General features: G+C 40.2%; 1 protein-coding gene across 5 annotated transcripts in view; it reads left to right on the forward strand.

The window, feature by feature from the left end:
- Window positions 1-4,263: 4,263 nt before the first annotated feature.
- Window positions 4,264-15,402, forward strand: part of slmapa (sarcolemma associated protein a) — a 49,041-nt gene continuing 37,902 nt past the window's right edge. For 4 of the 5 annotated variants that reach the window (XM_079186181.1, XM_079186184.1, XM_079186185.1 and 1 more), the window contains exon 1: window positions 4,264-5,900. In XM_079186181.1, coding sequence (XP_079042307.1) covers window positions 5,703-5,900 — 198 coding nt within the window. In that variant the 5' untranslated portion in view covers window positions 4,264-5,702. The remainder of the gene's footprint in view (window positions 5,901-15,402) is intronic. The other variant, XM_079186182.1, reaches the window with a different exon arrangement.

Genomic DNA, 15,402 nt, shown 5'->3' on the forward strand with positions numbered 1-15,402 from the left:
CACTTTTCAACCACAATTGAGGACAAAATGAATAAACCTAAAAATATTTCTATCATATCATAAACACTTTAATGTGTTCACCTTTTAAGAGAAAACCATTTCGTCAACACAAACAAATTACAATGTCCTGTTACTCATTCCAACAGTCCACAATTATATCAGTCTCGTTAAACAAGTGTCAACAGTCCAAATATCCCCAAAATAAGTTATTGATGTAAGTCAAGGGTGTGTGTGTGTGTGTGTGTCTGTGTGTTGTATTGAAGGGGGTGAGTGGACTCTTCAGTCCAACTTCAGATCAGAACTAAAATTCATAAAGAAACTGTTAAACCTTGACTGACATGTTGTTACTTTAAAACATATTTATTGTAAAATCCCTTCTTCCACACTGACCTTTTGGTCATATTTAAATATATTCACTATTTCATCTATATTCTGCTGCTATCAATTGAGTAAATTACTTCTTTAATTACAGCCTTACTCTAAAGTGTGATTCAGGAAAAAAAGGAGTAAATGAGCTTTATCTAAATCCTCTAAAAGCTCCATCGTTGAACAAACAGATGGATGAAACAGAGTGGGGGTGCTCACAGAGGGAAGGGGTACAAACACCCTGTTGATTGTGACACAAACCCACCGTAGTGCAGGTAAACATACGCAAATCTATCACATTTAGTTCCTATAAATGTAACTATATTTGTTAAATGACGTATACTGTATTACATTATACTAATAGTAAATATAATACTAACCTAGTGTATATATTATCGATAAGTTCCGTATGGTTTTGATGGTTTTTATACCCATGGTCCTGAGAAAAACGATGTTAAATGAATGGTTAAAACGACAAAATAAACTTGAGTTTACAGTAGAAATACAAATATAATGTATGCATATATAAATACATATTAAACGATATGTAAAATATGTAGAGAAACAAATGAATTCATCTTAATTTAATAATATAATACATATATTGACATGAATAAACAATATCACATCACCGTTCATATAATATAACAATGTATCACAACTTCTCAATGCGTCAATAAAACTTTAAGCGCTTCACATGAAACAGAAGTAGATCATTAAATAACTGCTTTTATAAATATGTGTTTTAAGTTGAACTTATAGTGAGTCGCTTGTTTCAAACGAACAGCTTCCTGTTTAATTGGACGCTGTGATGTCAAACGGGGCAAAGAAGCTGAACACAGTAAGATGCCGTTAAATCTCAAATTATAGTCAGACTGTTCGTGCAGCGACAGCTGGTCCTCTGCTCGCTCTGCAGGGGGGTTGGGCATGGCTGCAGGGACTATAGGACCAGGATCAGGACCAGGACCAGGTTAGAGTAAAACTTCAAGACTTTTGAACACTGTTATGGTCTGACGTTACACCTCTGGTTGACCTTAACAGTCTGGTATTCGTGGCTCAGTCCTTGGCTCGTCCTTGGCTCTGGTATATTTGGAACCGGCTGATAATCAGGCTGATCCTGATGTGAAGCCTGCAGTGACCCCTCAGGCCTCTCAGATCCACCAAGACCTCCTGCAGGAGTACATGCTCGTACATGTACAACCTGAGATGTGAAAGGAACTTGTTGGCACAGAAATTGTGATTTCATTATACCAAACACCAGCGACCCATGTGAATAACATAGAGGGTCAAATAAAAGAAGAAGGAATATAGAGCAAAGGAGAGTTTGGAGCAATAGTTTGACATTTTGGGAAGTAGGCTTATTTTCCTTTATTGTAAAACACTTCGTGCTACATTTAATGAAAGGTGCTATAGAAATAAAGTGTTCTATTATATATTTGATGTGGCATCTCTGCTTCTTTTGAGAGAGAGAGACAGACAGGAAAGGCAAGATTGTACTTCCTCTTATTATCATTATTGTTATTTGCATCATACTTTTTGTTCTCGATGAGAGGCTTGATTACTCTCTTGATACTCTCATGTGTACAGAGTAAATGTGAAGCAGCATGAAGCATCCAGAGGGATTGGAAACAGGTGGAAAGAGCCGGACCGGCTCAGTCCAAACTTCAGAAAATCTGCCTATTAGCGCCTCTAAATCAGTAACTGTGTGAAGTCTTGTCTTGAGGTTGGCAGTAACTTGTCATCGTGGTCAGGTTGCCAGGAAAAATATATCTTACAGACAACTGTGCATTTACATCAATGGTATAAAGCACTACATCGCTTTGCATAGAGGTCCAGTCTCTGCCAAGATTGTGGGAACTATTTTCCCAATGGTGGTGCTAAGACAACAATCTGAATCTCAAAACTCCATTTTATGAAACATTTTACATGTTTCAAATGTAACCATCAATCAGTGGATTCTGAACAAAACTGCTAAAATAATTTCATCCCATTCTGACTAGTTTATAAAATAATGAAGCCACAGTTCAGCAGCTTACAGATATGATTATTATTATTTTGTTCTTGCCGCTAAAAGTCTCAATAGTTGAATTATATTCTTATTTAACATATTAGTGAAGCAGAATGTCTCTTTCACAAAGAAAACGTTCTGAACTTTGGTTCATCTGTGGTTAAACAAAGGTTGAGAACAGCATGTTTTAGATGCACAAAACTGGAAACATTAACGATTAATTATAGTTCTATTCTAAATCTCCTGTTCAAAATGAACGGATTAAACCAAAGTGATGTCCTGTGGTGTTTTCTCCTCCCATACTTCATGTCCTACTGTCTCATCCAGCATTGATTTGGTCTCAGCTGTCGGTTCACCAGAACACAGCGGGGACGTTTCTGGAGCCACAAGAAGAATTTGATCTCCTCCTACGTCACTCCACCCCACCCTGCTGCCCCAGGCCATAAATCAAGACACCTGGACAAAACCCTATGATGTAACCGTAAAATATTGTCATTTGGTGTTCGTATTAATAGTATCACAAATATGAAAAGGTATACCGTAAGACAACAACGGGTACGTTTAAAACAGTTTAAAGTACACTCCCTGTGTTTTTAGCCCCAAATCCCAGTGTAATAATAACTTTAGTGACATTCCAATGGGAAAACCTCGAGAAAACCTTTTTAGTTTTGACTGTAAATATGTCTGGAATTATGAATTATGAATTGTTAACAACAAAAAAGAACAACAGCCTAAAAAAAGACCTTGTTTTATTGCCATCTAGTGTCCACACCAGAGCCAGGTAGGCTGAATATATATATATATATATATATATATATATATATATATATACTTTTTTCATTGTATAATTTGCTTTTGTTCATTTTTAAAAATCACAAACATATTTATGTAATATCAAAGTATTGCTTTGACATTTGTTTTACATATGTATTGTTTCCATATGTAGCTCTAAAGTCAAATTTAAGTAAATTGTGATGTGTTTTTTATTTCCTGTTGTTTATAACAAAGGCCTATTGTCTGTGATTAAATAATGGGCATTATTTATCCTGTTGTTATCTAGCTGTGGACTAAAATCATATTATATTTTTAGTTATTACAGTTAGTATATTGTGTGATATATTTCTAATTATAATTCCATATCAGTTCCATTTTTACCATTATAATTTAAATACCATATTATCGAAAATACTTGTATGCATTTACGAAGGCTGGAAATGAAGAGTAGCCTTCTAAACAAAGTAGGCTAGATAAACAAGTTGAAGCAAGTTTATTTTCCAAACATCCGACGATTAATTTTGATGTAGTAAGTAATCATTTTTTATTTAATATCTCAAGATCTTGATTTAGTAATTCAAATTAACATGACGTTTGAGTATTTTTCTTCATCATTTCCAATTTCTTTTTTTTTTCATACGACAAAAAAACTATTTTGTATGGAAGCCCATTTCTACCAGCAAAAAATCACAAAAAATCACTAACAAATCACTAAAAATCACTAACAAATCACAACAAATCACTAACAAAAGTGAAGTTATTATTATTTTTAATTTACAAAAAAACAACAATACAAATACAAATAAATTATATAATTATATATCGGTTTTATTCTTTCTAAAAACACTTTCATTTTCTTGTATATTTTTTTTGTAAATTTAAAAAAATAAAATAAATAACTATTTTTATTGTTGCTGTCGGAAATGGGCTTCCATACTTCTATGATATTCGTTTAAACCAAATTAATTGCAAATATTTTAACGTTAATGTCTACGTTGTGTTTTTCTTTACAGTCAACTGACATAATGAGCTCATCGATGTGAGTTGATGTAACTCGGTCAGTGAACGCACCTCGCCTTGTCTGTCTGCTCTCTAGTTACAAGTATGGCGGCTTGGACTTGCGGAGGAGGAGGACAACTTCTTATAGATTCCTCCCGGAAAACTGTAGGAAAGCGGCGGCTTTAAAACTCTCAACCGTCTCGGTAAAAAAACGACCTGGAACTGAGACACACGCGACGACGACCGCGCGCAACTTGTGGCTTTTACGGAGTTTTTTTTTTCCCCTGGAAGATAACCTGGAGCTTGTGTGATGCGCGTGAGGACCCGCAGTCAAGAAACTCCCCTGACTGTCAGTTAGCTAGCCGGCTAGCTGCTAGCTCGTTAGCTCAGCCACCGTTTCATGCTAACATTCGCTTGCAGGGGCTCCGTAGTAGCTAAAAAAAAGGCGGGCTAGCTTGCTGCTTTTATTTTGCTCCCAGGAGACACAAGGGGATGGCATTTCGCCTCCATCCCGGTAAGCGAACTGGTTGAGAGGGGTGTGGGGAGAAAACATTTGGGCACCTGGTTGATAAGTTTTGTCGGCACTCATTAGCCTAGCCTAGCCTAGCCTAGCTTACTTGGTTCAACGCCAGAAAACGTTGGCCGAGAGAGTTAGCGCTAGCTTTGCCCCGTCCGTTTTGCGAGCTAGCCAATTAGCATTTTAGTTGCACAAGAAGACCTGTGCTAATCCCTCGTTCATGAGTGTTTTTTGACGCGTCTGCACTAACTAATATCAGACCAAGAACCGCTTTAGTTAGCCTAATTGACCGTAAATGATAAATAACTCAGGGATGTTTTTTTGCTAGTTAGTCGTTAGCGACCTTACAGGTGTTCTGGTAGAGGGAGTGGTGGCGCTAGGTAGCTAAGCTAAGGTATCAGGGTAAACAGCGTCATTCAGATTATTATGGCTGTAAATGACGAATAGATTACAAGACGACACGTTACTAAGCGGTGTGTAAGCCGACTGGCGTGTTGCACATTGCTGCGAGACAAGATTTAACACTGCTAGAAGGCGCGCAATAACATTGTTAACTGTTCCCTTTGCCTGCTTCTTCAGTGCCGGAATAGTTTGATGGACGTGGGAGGCTGTTTTCCAGGCTGTCAGTGCTATAATACTCAGTCATGTATGTCTTGACACATGGCACCCTGGTCTGTGCATAGTGCCTGCTGTCAGATATATATATATATATAAGTATCGTTATGTAGCTTTGGTGCAGTCAGTGAGGGGAATGTCTTGTCTTTTTTATACCTGTTGGTTTGTTTTTTATTTTCATTTGTTTCAAACACAGGAGTGTGAATCGAAGTGGGAAAGCAGTGCAGCCCGGGCTGTGCACAGTGGACAATGTTTATTAGTTAGTGCCTAGGAACTTAAAAGGACTGACAGTTCTGCCTACACATATAGGCAACAGATATTGTACTTTTATTCATTGGTGGATTGTAACAGAAGACTGCCACTCTGGATCAAGAAAACCTGCCCCCCGTGTCCGGTTGGAGTAACACTCTTAAGCCAAAATCAATGCCTTCGGCGCTGGCCGTGTTCGCCTGCCGACCCAACTCGCACCCATTCCAGGAGCGGCATGTGTACCTGGATGAGCCAGTCAAGATCGGCAGGTCGGTGGCTCGGTGTCGGCCGGCCCAGAACAACGCCACCTTTGACTGCAAGGTGCTGTCCAGGAATCATGCCCTGGTTTGGTTCGACCACAAGACCTGCAAGGTAAGAGAGGATGATTGTTACTAACCTGACATTTTGTTCCTGTGCTTTCCTTCAAGAGCAGGCAAGCCTTCTATGACAGCCTCGTGGACCGTAACTTCACAAATGACCACCTCAAAGTGATTCTAAATCTTATTTAAATGGCCAGCAGCTCTGCCTCCATCACACATGTTCTGTTTTACATCCTAACACCCTGACGCAAGACCTGTTCTCGAGTGTGAACTTTGCTCAGGCCTGAACAGATTTAGTTTGTTTAAGGGTGAGATCACATCAAGCATGTTTGAAGGCAAACATCAAGCTCTGCGGTGTTTCCTTCTGTAGACCTATCCAACACTGAACTTGGAGGGTAATGCATCATTGAGTAAAGGATCCCAAAACTCAAAGGGATTATGGGTAGAAAGACAAAGATGCTGGTCCTCATGCTAGGGAAGCTGAAAAGAAGAAAGTAAAGTTGATCGATTCTGGATTTATGTTCCACCCACCTTTTAAAAAATATTTACTTTAAGGCAGTCTCGCAAATAGACAATTGTCGAGAGAGAGAACGGGGATAGAGTATTGCAGTTATGTAGCATAGTTCAACTACCAAAGTGCTCCTAAAAGCAAAATCTCATCCTGATCATCCACATTCTTGTGGTGATTGTGATTGTGATCATTTTCTTGATGGGTTACATTTTGTCCTGGACTAAACATAAATTCAATGCAGATATCTACTGAGGAATGTCCTTAGTCCAGTCTAGGACTAGACTTAATCCTCGGCTATGAAGCCAACCTGTTATTTCTTTTAAAATCCACAGGTCTCAGATCAGAATCAGATCAGTGTGTGCGTGTGTAGTTTCTCTGTAGAACAGGTTGAACAGGCTGAGACAACCACGGGATTAACCCAACTATGTGGCATGCAGGGACTTTGAAATACCGTGTGTGTGTGTGTGTGTGTGTGTGTGTGTGTGTGTGTGTGTGTGTGTGTGTGCGCGCGCGCTCACCCAGCATAAGCTATTTATAATGACACCAGTAGCGTCATCCTTTCCTCTCTTAAGCGATAAAAGCGCACACACACGTAAATTGACATGCACTAATTTATTGGCGCTAAGGATTCAAAGTGGATAAACTGTCGCCACAGGTTATTTATGGCTCAGAAAAGGGCTGAGCTGGTACTTTTTGTATAATGAACCCAGTCACTGACTAGCCCAGTATTTAACTAGCTCAATCATACAAGAAAGATTTAAGTGTGTGAAGTGTTTAATTAATGAATACTCAATAGAAATACAAGAAGACCCCTTTTCTGCAACCTGTTTTAAGATAAAGACTTTTTAAAGATGTAAAACACTTTACAGAGTGGGCAAATTAAACCCACATTGAACATATTTTGAATTATTTGTCACATTTCAAATAACGATTCAGTAATTGTGGGTTCCCTGTGCGGGGTTAAGTTTGCCAACCATGAACCTCAGCGTCACTGGTCTCGACTATAAGTCTGTTATTTTACACAAATTAGCGTAGCTGCTAGCAGACTTGTTCCTACTCATAGCTTTTATACTCTTAACACTGCGTTGAAATGAAACAAGTTCTGACAGGCTGTTATGTTACGAAGAATATCTCACACACACACACGAGGGAGAGTCGCTGACTGAGATTACTCTAAACAGCGAGTCGCTTAAAGGCTCTGAAAAGTTTGGTGTTATTCACAAAACATTCGGAGCTGTGTCGCCTACATCAACGTGTTTGGAATATTGCCTTTATCGCAACATTAATTAATATTTATTTTGTCATATGTATCAAAATTATACCGGCATCATCATGATCTATATGATGTGGCACACCCCTAACGTCAGCTAAACTTTATATTCGTCCGTAAGCTAGTCCGTAAATAAAGTCTTAGAACTTTGTTTGAATTAGATTTTTGATATGTTTGACATTTATGGATAAAGTGGTAAAGGCACACACACACACACACACACACACACACACACCTGGCTTGCCGAACCAATGGTTTAACCGTAGGTTCCTCTTGTAGTAACAGCTGTTGTTTGTCACGTGAGTCTCTGCAGTTTGTTTCTTTAAAAGCCAGCCTACAGTTTCCCTTTGCTCTAATGGATTGAAACACTTTGTTGTTTTCACCTGAATTGTTCCGCGTTGTGACTGAGAGCGTGGAGATCTGCATACCACTTAGGGAAAATGTCAGTGGAAACTTGTGTTTTACTGCACATATTGACACTTTCTGAAGGCTTTTTATTTGTCAGTTTTCACCTCCATCATGTCTTTGAGTGATAAGTGTGCACTGGAGGGAAACTGGTGCGATTGGTCGCGTCCTGTGATTGATGAACCAATCAGTCGGCTCAGTGATCCAGCAGATTGCTTTATTATTGATGTTATCTTTCTGTACATCAGAGCAGAGGCCAGCGAGTCTACTGTAAGACTGGAAGAGGTCCCACCAAGATCCCTCACTCTTGGATCACTGGAACTTCTTAGACTCAACTGGAGCTGCTGGGAAACAAATCACAACACGATGACATCATGTCTTTTACATTTGGTCAGTTTTATTGTTTTGCAGCCAGACTGAAATGTGATTTAAGGATTGAGACTTATAACGCTGTGATTACATGCTACGTACTGTAGCTTGCTGATCTCACAGCCTCCCTCTGGGACCGTTGCCTTGACACATCGACTACTGCGAAGGAAGGATGAACTAATTGACACGAGCACAGCTGGTGGGATGAATATCTGAAGGGCTCTGAGAGGAAATAATGAAGTGTTCTTATTTAAGCAGCAGCCACACCATCACGGGAAGGTCAGATCAGACCCAGCTGCTCCTCTCTTAACCCTGGAGGTCCTGGGACCTCCTTTCAGGAACTACTGTAAGAGAAGAGATCCAGAGAGCTCAACCAGAAGACAGACAGTTGCTCAGACAGATCAGATGTCAGTGCTTTGTCATTTTACTGGCGCTTAACTTCTTCCTTTCTCCGTAACAAATAGTATTTGTCGATAAGACTCCAGGAGTCCATCACCACATATTTTCAGTGTATAGTTCTTTTAAAAAAAAAATCATTATTGCTTCAGAAACCATATGTGAAGCACAGCTGAAGTCTTTTTACATCCCATGAATACAAGACAAACACGATGTAAACATGCTCGTGGTCCCAAATGTTGGCTGTAAGCTGTTTTTTGCAGTCCTTGATGAGATGTTGGATGCATTGGCCAACTGTTTTTGGGGAATTACGAAGCTTTTAAAAAAAATGAAGCTATATATTTGTGAGCTGTTTTTTTTTTAAGTGAAGCCTGATGTTGCCTTACTCCTAAAAGGATAATCTCAGATAGCGAGGCCCACAGCTCATTGATCAAACACTAGTATCGGATCGGTAGTGGGTATAGGCCGATACCCAAAGCCCAGGTATCGGTATCAAGACTTGGAAGAAGTCTGATCGGTGCATCCATAATTTGAATGCAGCAATCGACCCCTCAGACACTTCTAAACAGCAGTCAGTCAGCCGGTGGTGTGCTCAGGCAGATAGCCGGTTAAACCAGATTTATAACTCACAGTGGAGATCTCTGTCATCCAGCTGTATCACTTAGTCATCCAGTCATTCATTTATCCATCGTGTGTGTGTGTGCGTACACTAAATATTCAAATGCGGCAGATCAGAACATGTTTATTGTTCACAAGGAAGTAGTTGTAAAACGTCAGAACTACGAGATACGGGACACTGATCTATGAAAAGCACTTTTTGGGGTTTTCATGAAACAACCAGGGTTTAGCGATTGTTGCAAGAAAAGGTAAATAGAATATTAATCCAGGCTGCTTGTCAAATTATGGTTTGGGTCCAGCAAAATGGCTGAGTTTGTTAAATACTATCAGGTTAGCTGATGGTTAGACGGTAAAATACTGCATCGTCGTGCATCCTGCTTCATTAATACCCAGCTGGTGAGGGAACATTCTGCTGCATAAAGTGTTGCAGCGCTGCATGAAACGACGGTGAAGCTAAATCTGTCCTCTCTTGTTTCCCTGCTTGTGGCCCACATGTCTCGTGCAACGCCTCACATCAGGCCATCTGCAGCATTGTTCTGCGGGCCGATGTCACGTTTTTGGGTCAGCCCTCTGTGGAGGATTCAGAGTAGAGAGAAGTGAAAAGAGTGCCGGGGAAGCTCTGACTTTAATTACAGTTTGAACAGGTGTAAATACCTGTCAGCAAGTAGAAACCTGTGCAGAGGGATTATCCCTCCTGCTGGTTAAAAAGCAATCATGTCGTTTTATATTTGTAGTGTTTTCTTTTTGTACTTTTTATAAATGTTCCATGCTCAGTTATGTACATATTAGCTGTTACTGTAAGTGAGAACATCAGCTGCTGTTTGATTCCACTGTGATGGGAATTAAGTGCAATGTACTGCTATGGAACTATGGTTCATCATTTATACATTTTACTCAGATTTTAATTTCTTAAAGTCAGTAAAATGTTGCGTTTTTAATTTCTTGGTCAGTGCAGCTAGCATGTGTTGCTAATACTTAGCATGTTCAGTGAAGCTGTGACAGGTTTTATGAAATACAAATTACCATTTCAACGTTTGTGTAAAATGTAAATACATTAAGTCTGTAATGATCTGTCCCACCTTAAAGCTCATTGTATTGGAGCAGCAGGCCGAGTCTTGTGCTGCTGTGGGAGTTTCTGTAAAATGTCTCTCTGGTGTGTTGAATGCCTTGTTGCCTTTTAGCAAAGCGGTGTTTCCTCGAGGGTACGGAGCAGCCAGCCAATGGGGGAAGAGTAACCAGCTAGACCAACTAAAGACAAACTTTATTACAGTTGAATATTTATTTTATTATCTACACATATCACAACCTTTGTCTGAACATTGAACTCTTCTGGAAATGTTTTTATCCGCAAATTTGACAAACAGTTTGCTTATTATTTTACAAAAAGGAGCTTGCTAACGCTAATAATAATCATGATAATAAACATGGATATTAATAATCATCATAGCCTGGACTACCAGTTTTCTCTGCTGTTGCACACTTAAACCAGCTGATGCTAATTTAATCAGCTGATTCATTTTCCACTGCTTAGGGCCAATAAACCGATGGATTTAGGACACAGGCAGCGACACTCTTCTTATACTTGTTCCCTAACTACCTAGTTATTTAAAACTTAATGATGATGAATATCGCTCAGTGCTTCTCATGGATGACTTTAGGATTTAATTAGAATTAAATGAAATACTTATGTACAGTATATGACCATTGTAATAAAGTTTTAAGTTTATTCGGCAGCCTGCACTTATAGAAAGCTCTGCAATGTTTTTTAAGATTAGGCTGCTTTTACAATAATTTGGGCAAATGATGTATTGGTTCTCATTTGTGTAAAAGGTTAAAGCTCTATTAGCATGTTTTGATCCTGAAACAGTTAAGCAGACAGGTTTCCCTTTTCCTTCTCTTGTGTTTTTAGGTATTAAAATATGTAATGCTAACACCTAAGTTAGCATTACAGGCTAAAAGATGAATCCTTTATGACTTTGTTAATAACACGTCCTCCACTCTTGTGCCACCTTTTCATTGGTGTCACCACTTCAGTCTCTGATGTGTACCACACGTTACAGCCTGGCATGTCCTTGTAATGAGGTGGTGTTGATTTAAGGACTTTAATGGTTGTTCATGCAGCCATCGGACCAGAGTGTTGACATCGTATTACTACAGCAACTCATTTCCCAGCATCCTTTTATCACACTGACAATGCTATTATCAGTGTAGTTGTTGGGTTATAATGAGAACGCACACACACACCTACAGTAGATGAGTCATTAGATGGCTGGAGGCTTCAGGTGAGGACAGATATTCACAGGGTCCAGAATTAGCATCCTACTTCACTGCGAACTCTCATCACTACAACACATAAATGTGGTTGTCCACGTTTAGTTTTGCAGCGTTTCACTTTTTAAATGAACGCGGCTCGCTGTCCACCATTTACGCTTACTTTATCTGGCCTCAGGCTGGCTACCACAGAGGGAAGTTCTGCAAGTCTGTGGCGACACAATGGCAGAGAAGATGGAGCTAAAGGAGGGTAGTTGGTTTGTGATGAAGATAACCAGAGAGCTGATCAGTCACGTCAACCAGGAAGCCGGTGGACGGCCGCGCTGACTGCAGAGCAGGGCTGTTGTCTTGAGTATCGGTTCTCCGCGGCATGATAATGACCTCCAATGTGAATACCAACACAAGCACAGGAACGCTGTGACACGCAGACAGGACACCGCTCTGTCGCTCGCTTTATGTCTGTAGTGAGAAGGAATAAGACGCTGGAAAACTCAGCTCTGGTGTTGTGCATGTGTGTGTTCAGTGATAGCAACGCTGCACCCAAACACTGCAGCAGGACGCCATGATGGAGCGTTAGAAGAGAGGGAGAGAGGGGGCGTCTTTGGGAATCTCACAGTTCACATTCAAAACTCATTTCTTGATTCAGTGAATGTAAACCTGTGTCCACTGAACTGCAGTATCAAACATAACTGACAGTTAAGATAACTAGTCTTGATGGAGGTCACAGATATTCATAAAGGAGATAATAGCAGATTAATCTGGAATAAGGGTTCGTAAATATGAGAGAGAAGGTGAGAGAAAGGACTACGATATGCATTTTCACATTCTAATTTGTCGAGTATAGTGAGAACAGGAACAACAATGTTAAAGTCAATATATTGTTGTTTTTTAAGCTAACATTTATTCCTGACTCCTTTTATAGCTTTCATTTTCTAATATTAAGCTAAATTATCCCACTTATCAATTAGTTTAAAGCTCACTAGAGTATGGCTCGCACATCGTGGGCTTGACCCATACACTGGATATCATAAATTAATAACGATTAATATTCAACCGTTTTGTGTTACGCTAGCTAACGTTATTAGCATCCTACCTCAAAGTTGTTGTTGATCTTAATTGGATTCCGCTGTGAGTGAGGTCTCCATCTGTTCGTTTCGTACAAATGAACACTTGTTTAATGTGCTCTTAACTCTTCGGACTCGCAGTGAAGTGACTAATAGAATATTCTTCAGCTGGTACAATACAAGCAGCCACTGGTGAGGACGTCAAGGGTCAGAGGTCACTACAGTAGATGGAGAGAGATGAGCTAGAGGCAGGTTTTTATAATTTATTCATACAAGATGCTTTTTAGAGATCTTGTGACTCTTTTCTGCTCGTCTTATTGGCTGCTAAATCAGTGAAAGTATCCGGTGAAACATTCAGATGAGATTATCCGGCCCGGGAGGAAGGTTGTCGTCAAAAAGCCAGAAGAACCGGTTGACCAGAATAAACTTCGGTCAACGGGTGAGTCGGGTTTAATCTACCAACCGATGAAGCAACTCATCCAGCGGCTTCAGCTTTTCAACACTTCCTCAGACAGGAAGGAGGAAGCTGTCGACACAAACGGCCTGTTATGAGCTCGTTGTTAGAAAAGTTACTTTACTCATGAAGCCATTAAGGAATACGGCTTGTGTTGAATTTACCTTCTTTGTAATTGACAGAAATGAAACTGGAGAGATTCAGAAACCTTTGCGTCATTTAATAAAACATGATATTACCTTTTTTGTAAAAGATAAATATAACAACTGCAGCTGAACATTATCCAGCGTTTTAGGAAGGTTTTTATTCTCTAGATGTCTGTTCAGCTTCCAAATACGGACAGATATTTTATTCATACAAATTTCATATTTCTTTGCCAAGATTTGATACACAACAGAGTTAAATGTCCTAGAAAAATACATTTTAAGGCATTTTTGCCTTAATTGGATATGTTCTATTGAGAAGGAAAGGAATGTTTTATTTCAGTGTTTAATCTAAACGTTAACGTGTCAAAAATACACCAGACGTTGAAAGAGCTCGAGTCCAAAACCCAGAGAAATATAGTTTGTATTGATATAAATAACAATCCTCACGTTTTAGAAGATGGAACCAGATGTTTGATTAATCACTTAAATCATTAATCGATAGTCAAAATTGTTGACTATTAATTTTCTGTCTTTTGACTGATATTTAGTTGAAGAGTTTTTCTTGCAAGCTCTAATTTTAAATCATATTAATACATACTAAAAGATGAGTTACTGTCTGTTGTGCACTTTCTCTCTCTCTCTCTCTCCCCCTCTCTCCCTCCCCCTCCTCCCTCCAGACCACTAAAGTGACAGAGCTGAAAATAGGCAGCAGAAATCTGTAGCCTGAAACACTGTATCAGGCCAGCACTCACCTTTCAAGGAAACACACACACACACACACACACACACACACACACACACCCCGTTCTGCAGGAATACGCTCACGTGCTCTCTGATGAATATATAAATCCCTCTTTCTGTTTGCCAGTAGCAGCAAACGGCCTCTTTTTGGAAACGGTGGCAGGAGTCCAAGCTCCAGTCGGCTGCTCTCTCTCCGTCCACAGCCTCTCTCACATCCACTGTCACCGGGAAAGGCTCTGCCAAGAAGCACACAGAGTTAAATAAAATCTTACCCTCAATGAGATAACAAGACGGCGTTAACGACGTGTATCAAGCCATCTCTCACCGCGTTCCTCTGACTTCTGGCTCATGTGGAAGTTGACAAATAGCTCGTGATCACCGCAGCACTGTCCAAAAAATGGGTCCATCATATTTGAACGGGAGAATCTTTGTAGCTCCGTGGGGGGAGCGGGTCGTCCTTTTTAAAACCACAAGGTTGGCGGTCCAATTCCTGACACCTCAAGTGTCCTTGAGCGAGACATGGAACCCTAGGTTGCTCCCCCCCCGGGGCGCTTCACAGCCGCCCACTGCTCCCTAAATGCTTAGGATGGGTTTCATGTATGTAAATGACGTGTTTACGTCCTAAATGAGGCTGAATACTAGCAGAGTTCTGGTGAGGATGGCTGAGATTGAGCAGCCAAATATGGAGACAATCTGACCGGCTCCCCCCCTCCACAAATGGAAGCATTTCGCTTCTTCTTTCGTCCCAAAGCGGAAAGGATCGAAGCAAATCACGAAGTAGATCTCAACTCTTACTGCACCAGGATTTGGGGCCCTACTCGGTCATTGAGAACGATATGTTTCTTTGACACAGCAAAAGTCATGAAATCCATGAGGAAAAGTTGCTAGGATAGAAGCAACCTGCTATCCATCCATTGCCACCGGAACACTTTCTCACTGTATTTATTGTCTTACCACATGTTCCAGGGAAAGCTTTATTTCTGTATGACAGCTGGTCCAGCATGCTCACTGCCCAGAACAAGAGGATTTGGTTGAAGAGAAAGTCTATTTATTTGTGAATATGAGCAGCTTTTTTATGTCACGTGATTCAGAACATGCTGAAGTCTGCGCTTTAACAACCAGGACGCTATACGGACACACAATCTTTAGCTGCAGCTGTGATATGTCAGACACAGTATTATTCCCGATTCTAAAAGACGGGGATCAGGACATCCCTGCTTTGAACAGTCAACATGTGAGAACGCTAAAAATACATTGTTTAAGCAGACGGAGGATGAGCTCCATGTGTGGAAGGAGTTCATTACCGTGG

Source organism: Pholis gunnellus, assembly GCF_910591455.1.
Source record: "Pholis gunnellus genome assembly, chromosome: 3".
NCBI classification, from domain to species: domain Eukaryota; kingdom Metazoa; phylum Chordata; class Actinopteri; order Perciformes; family Pholidae; genus Pholis; species Pholis gunnellus.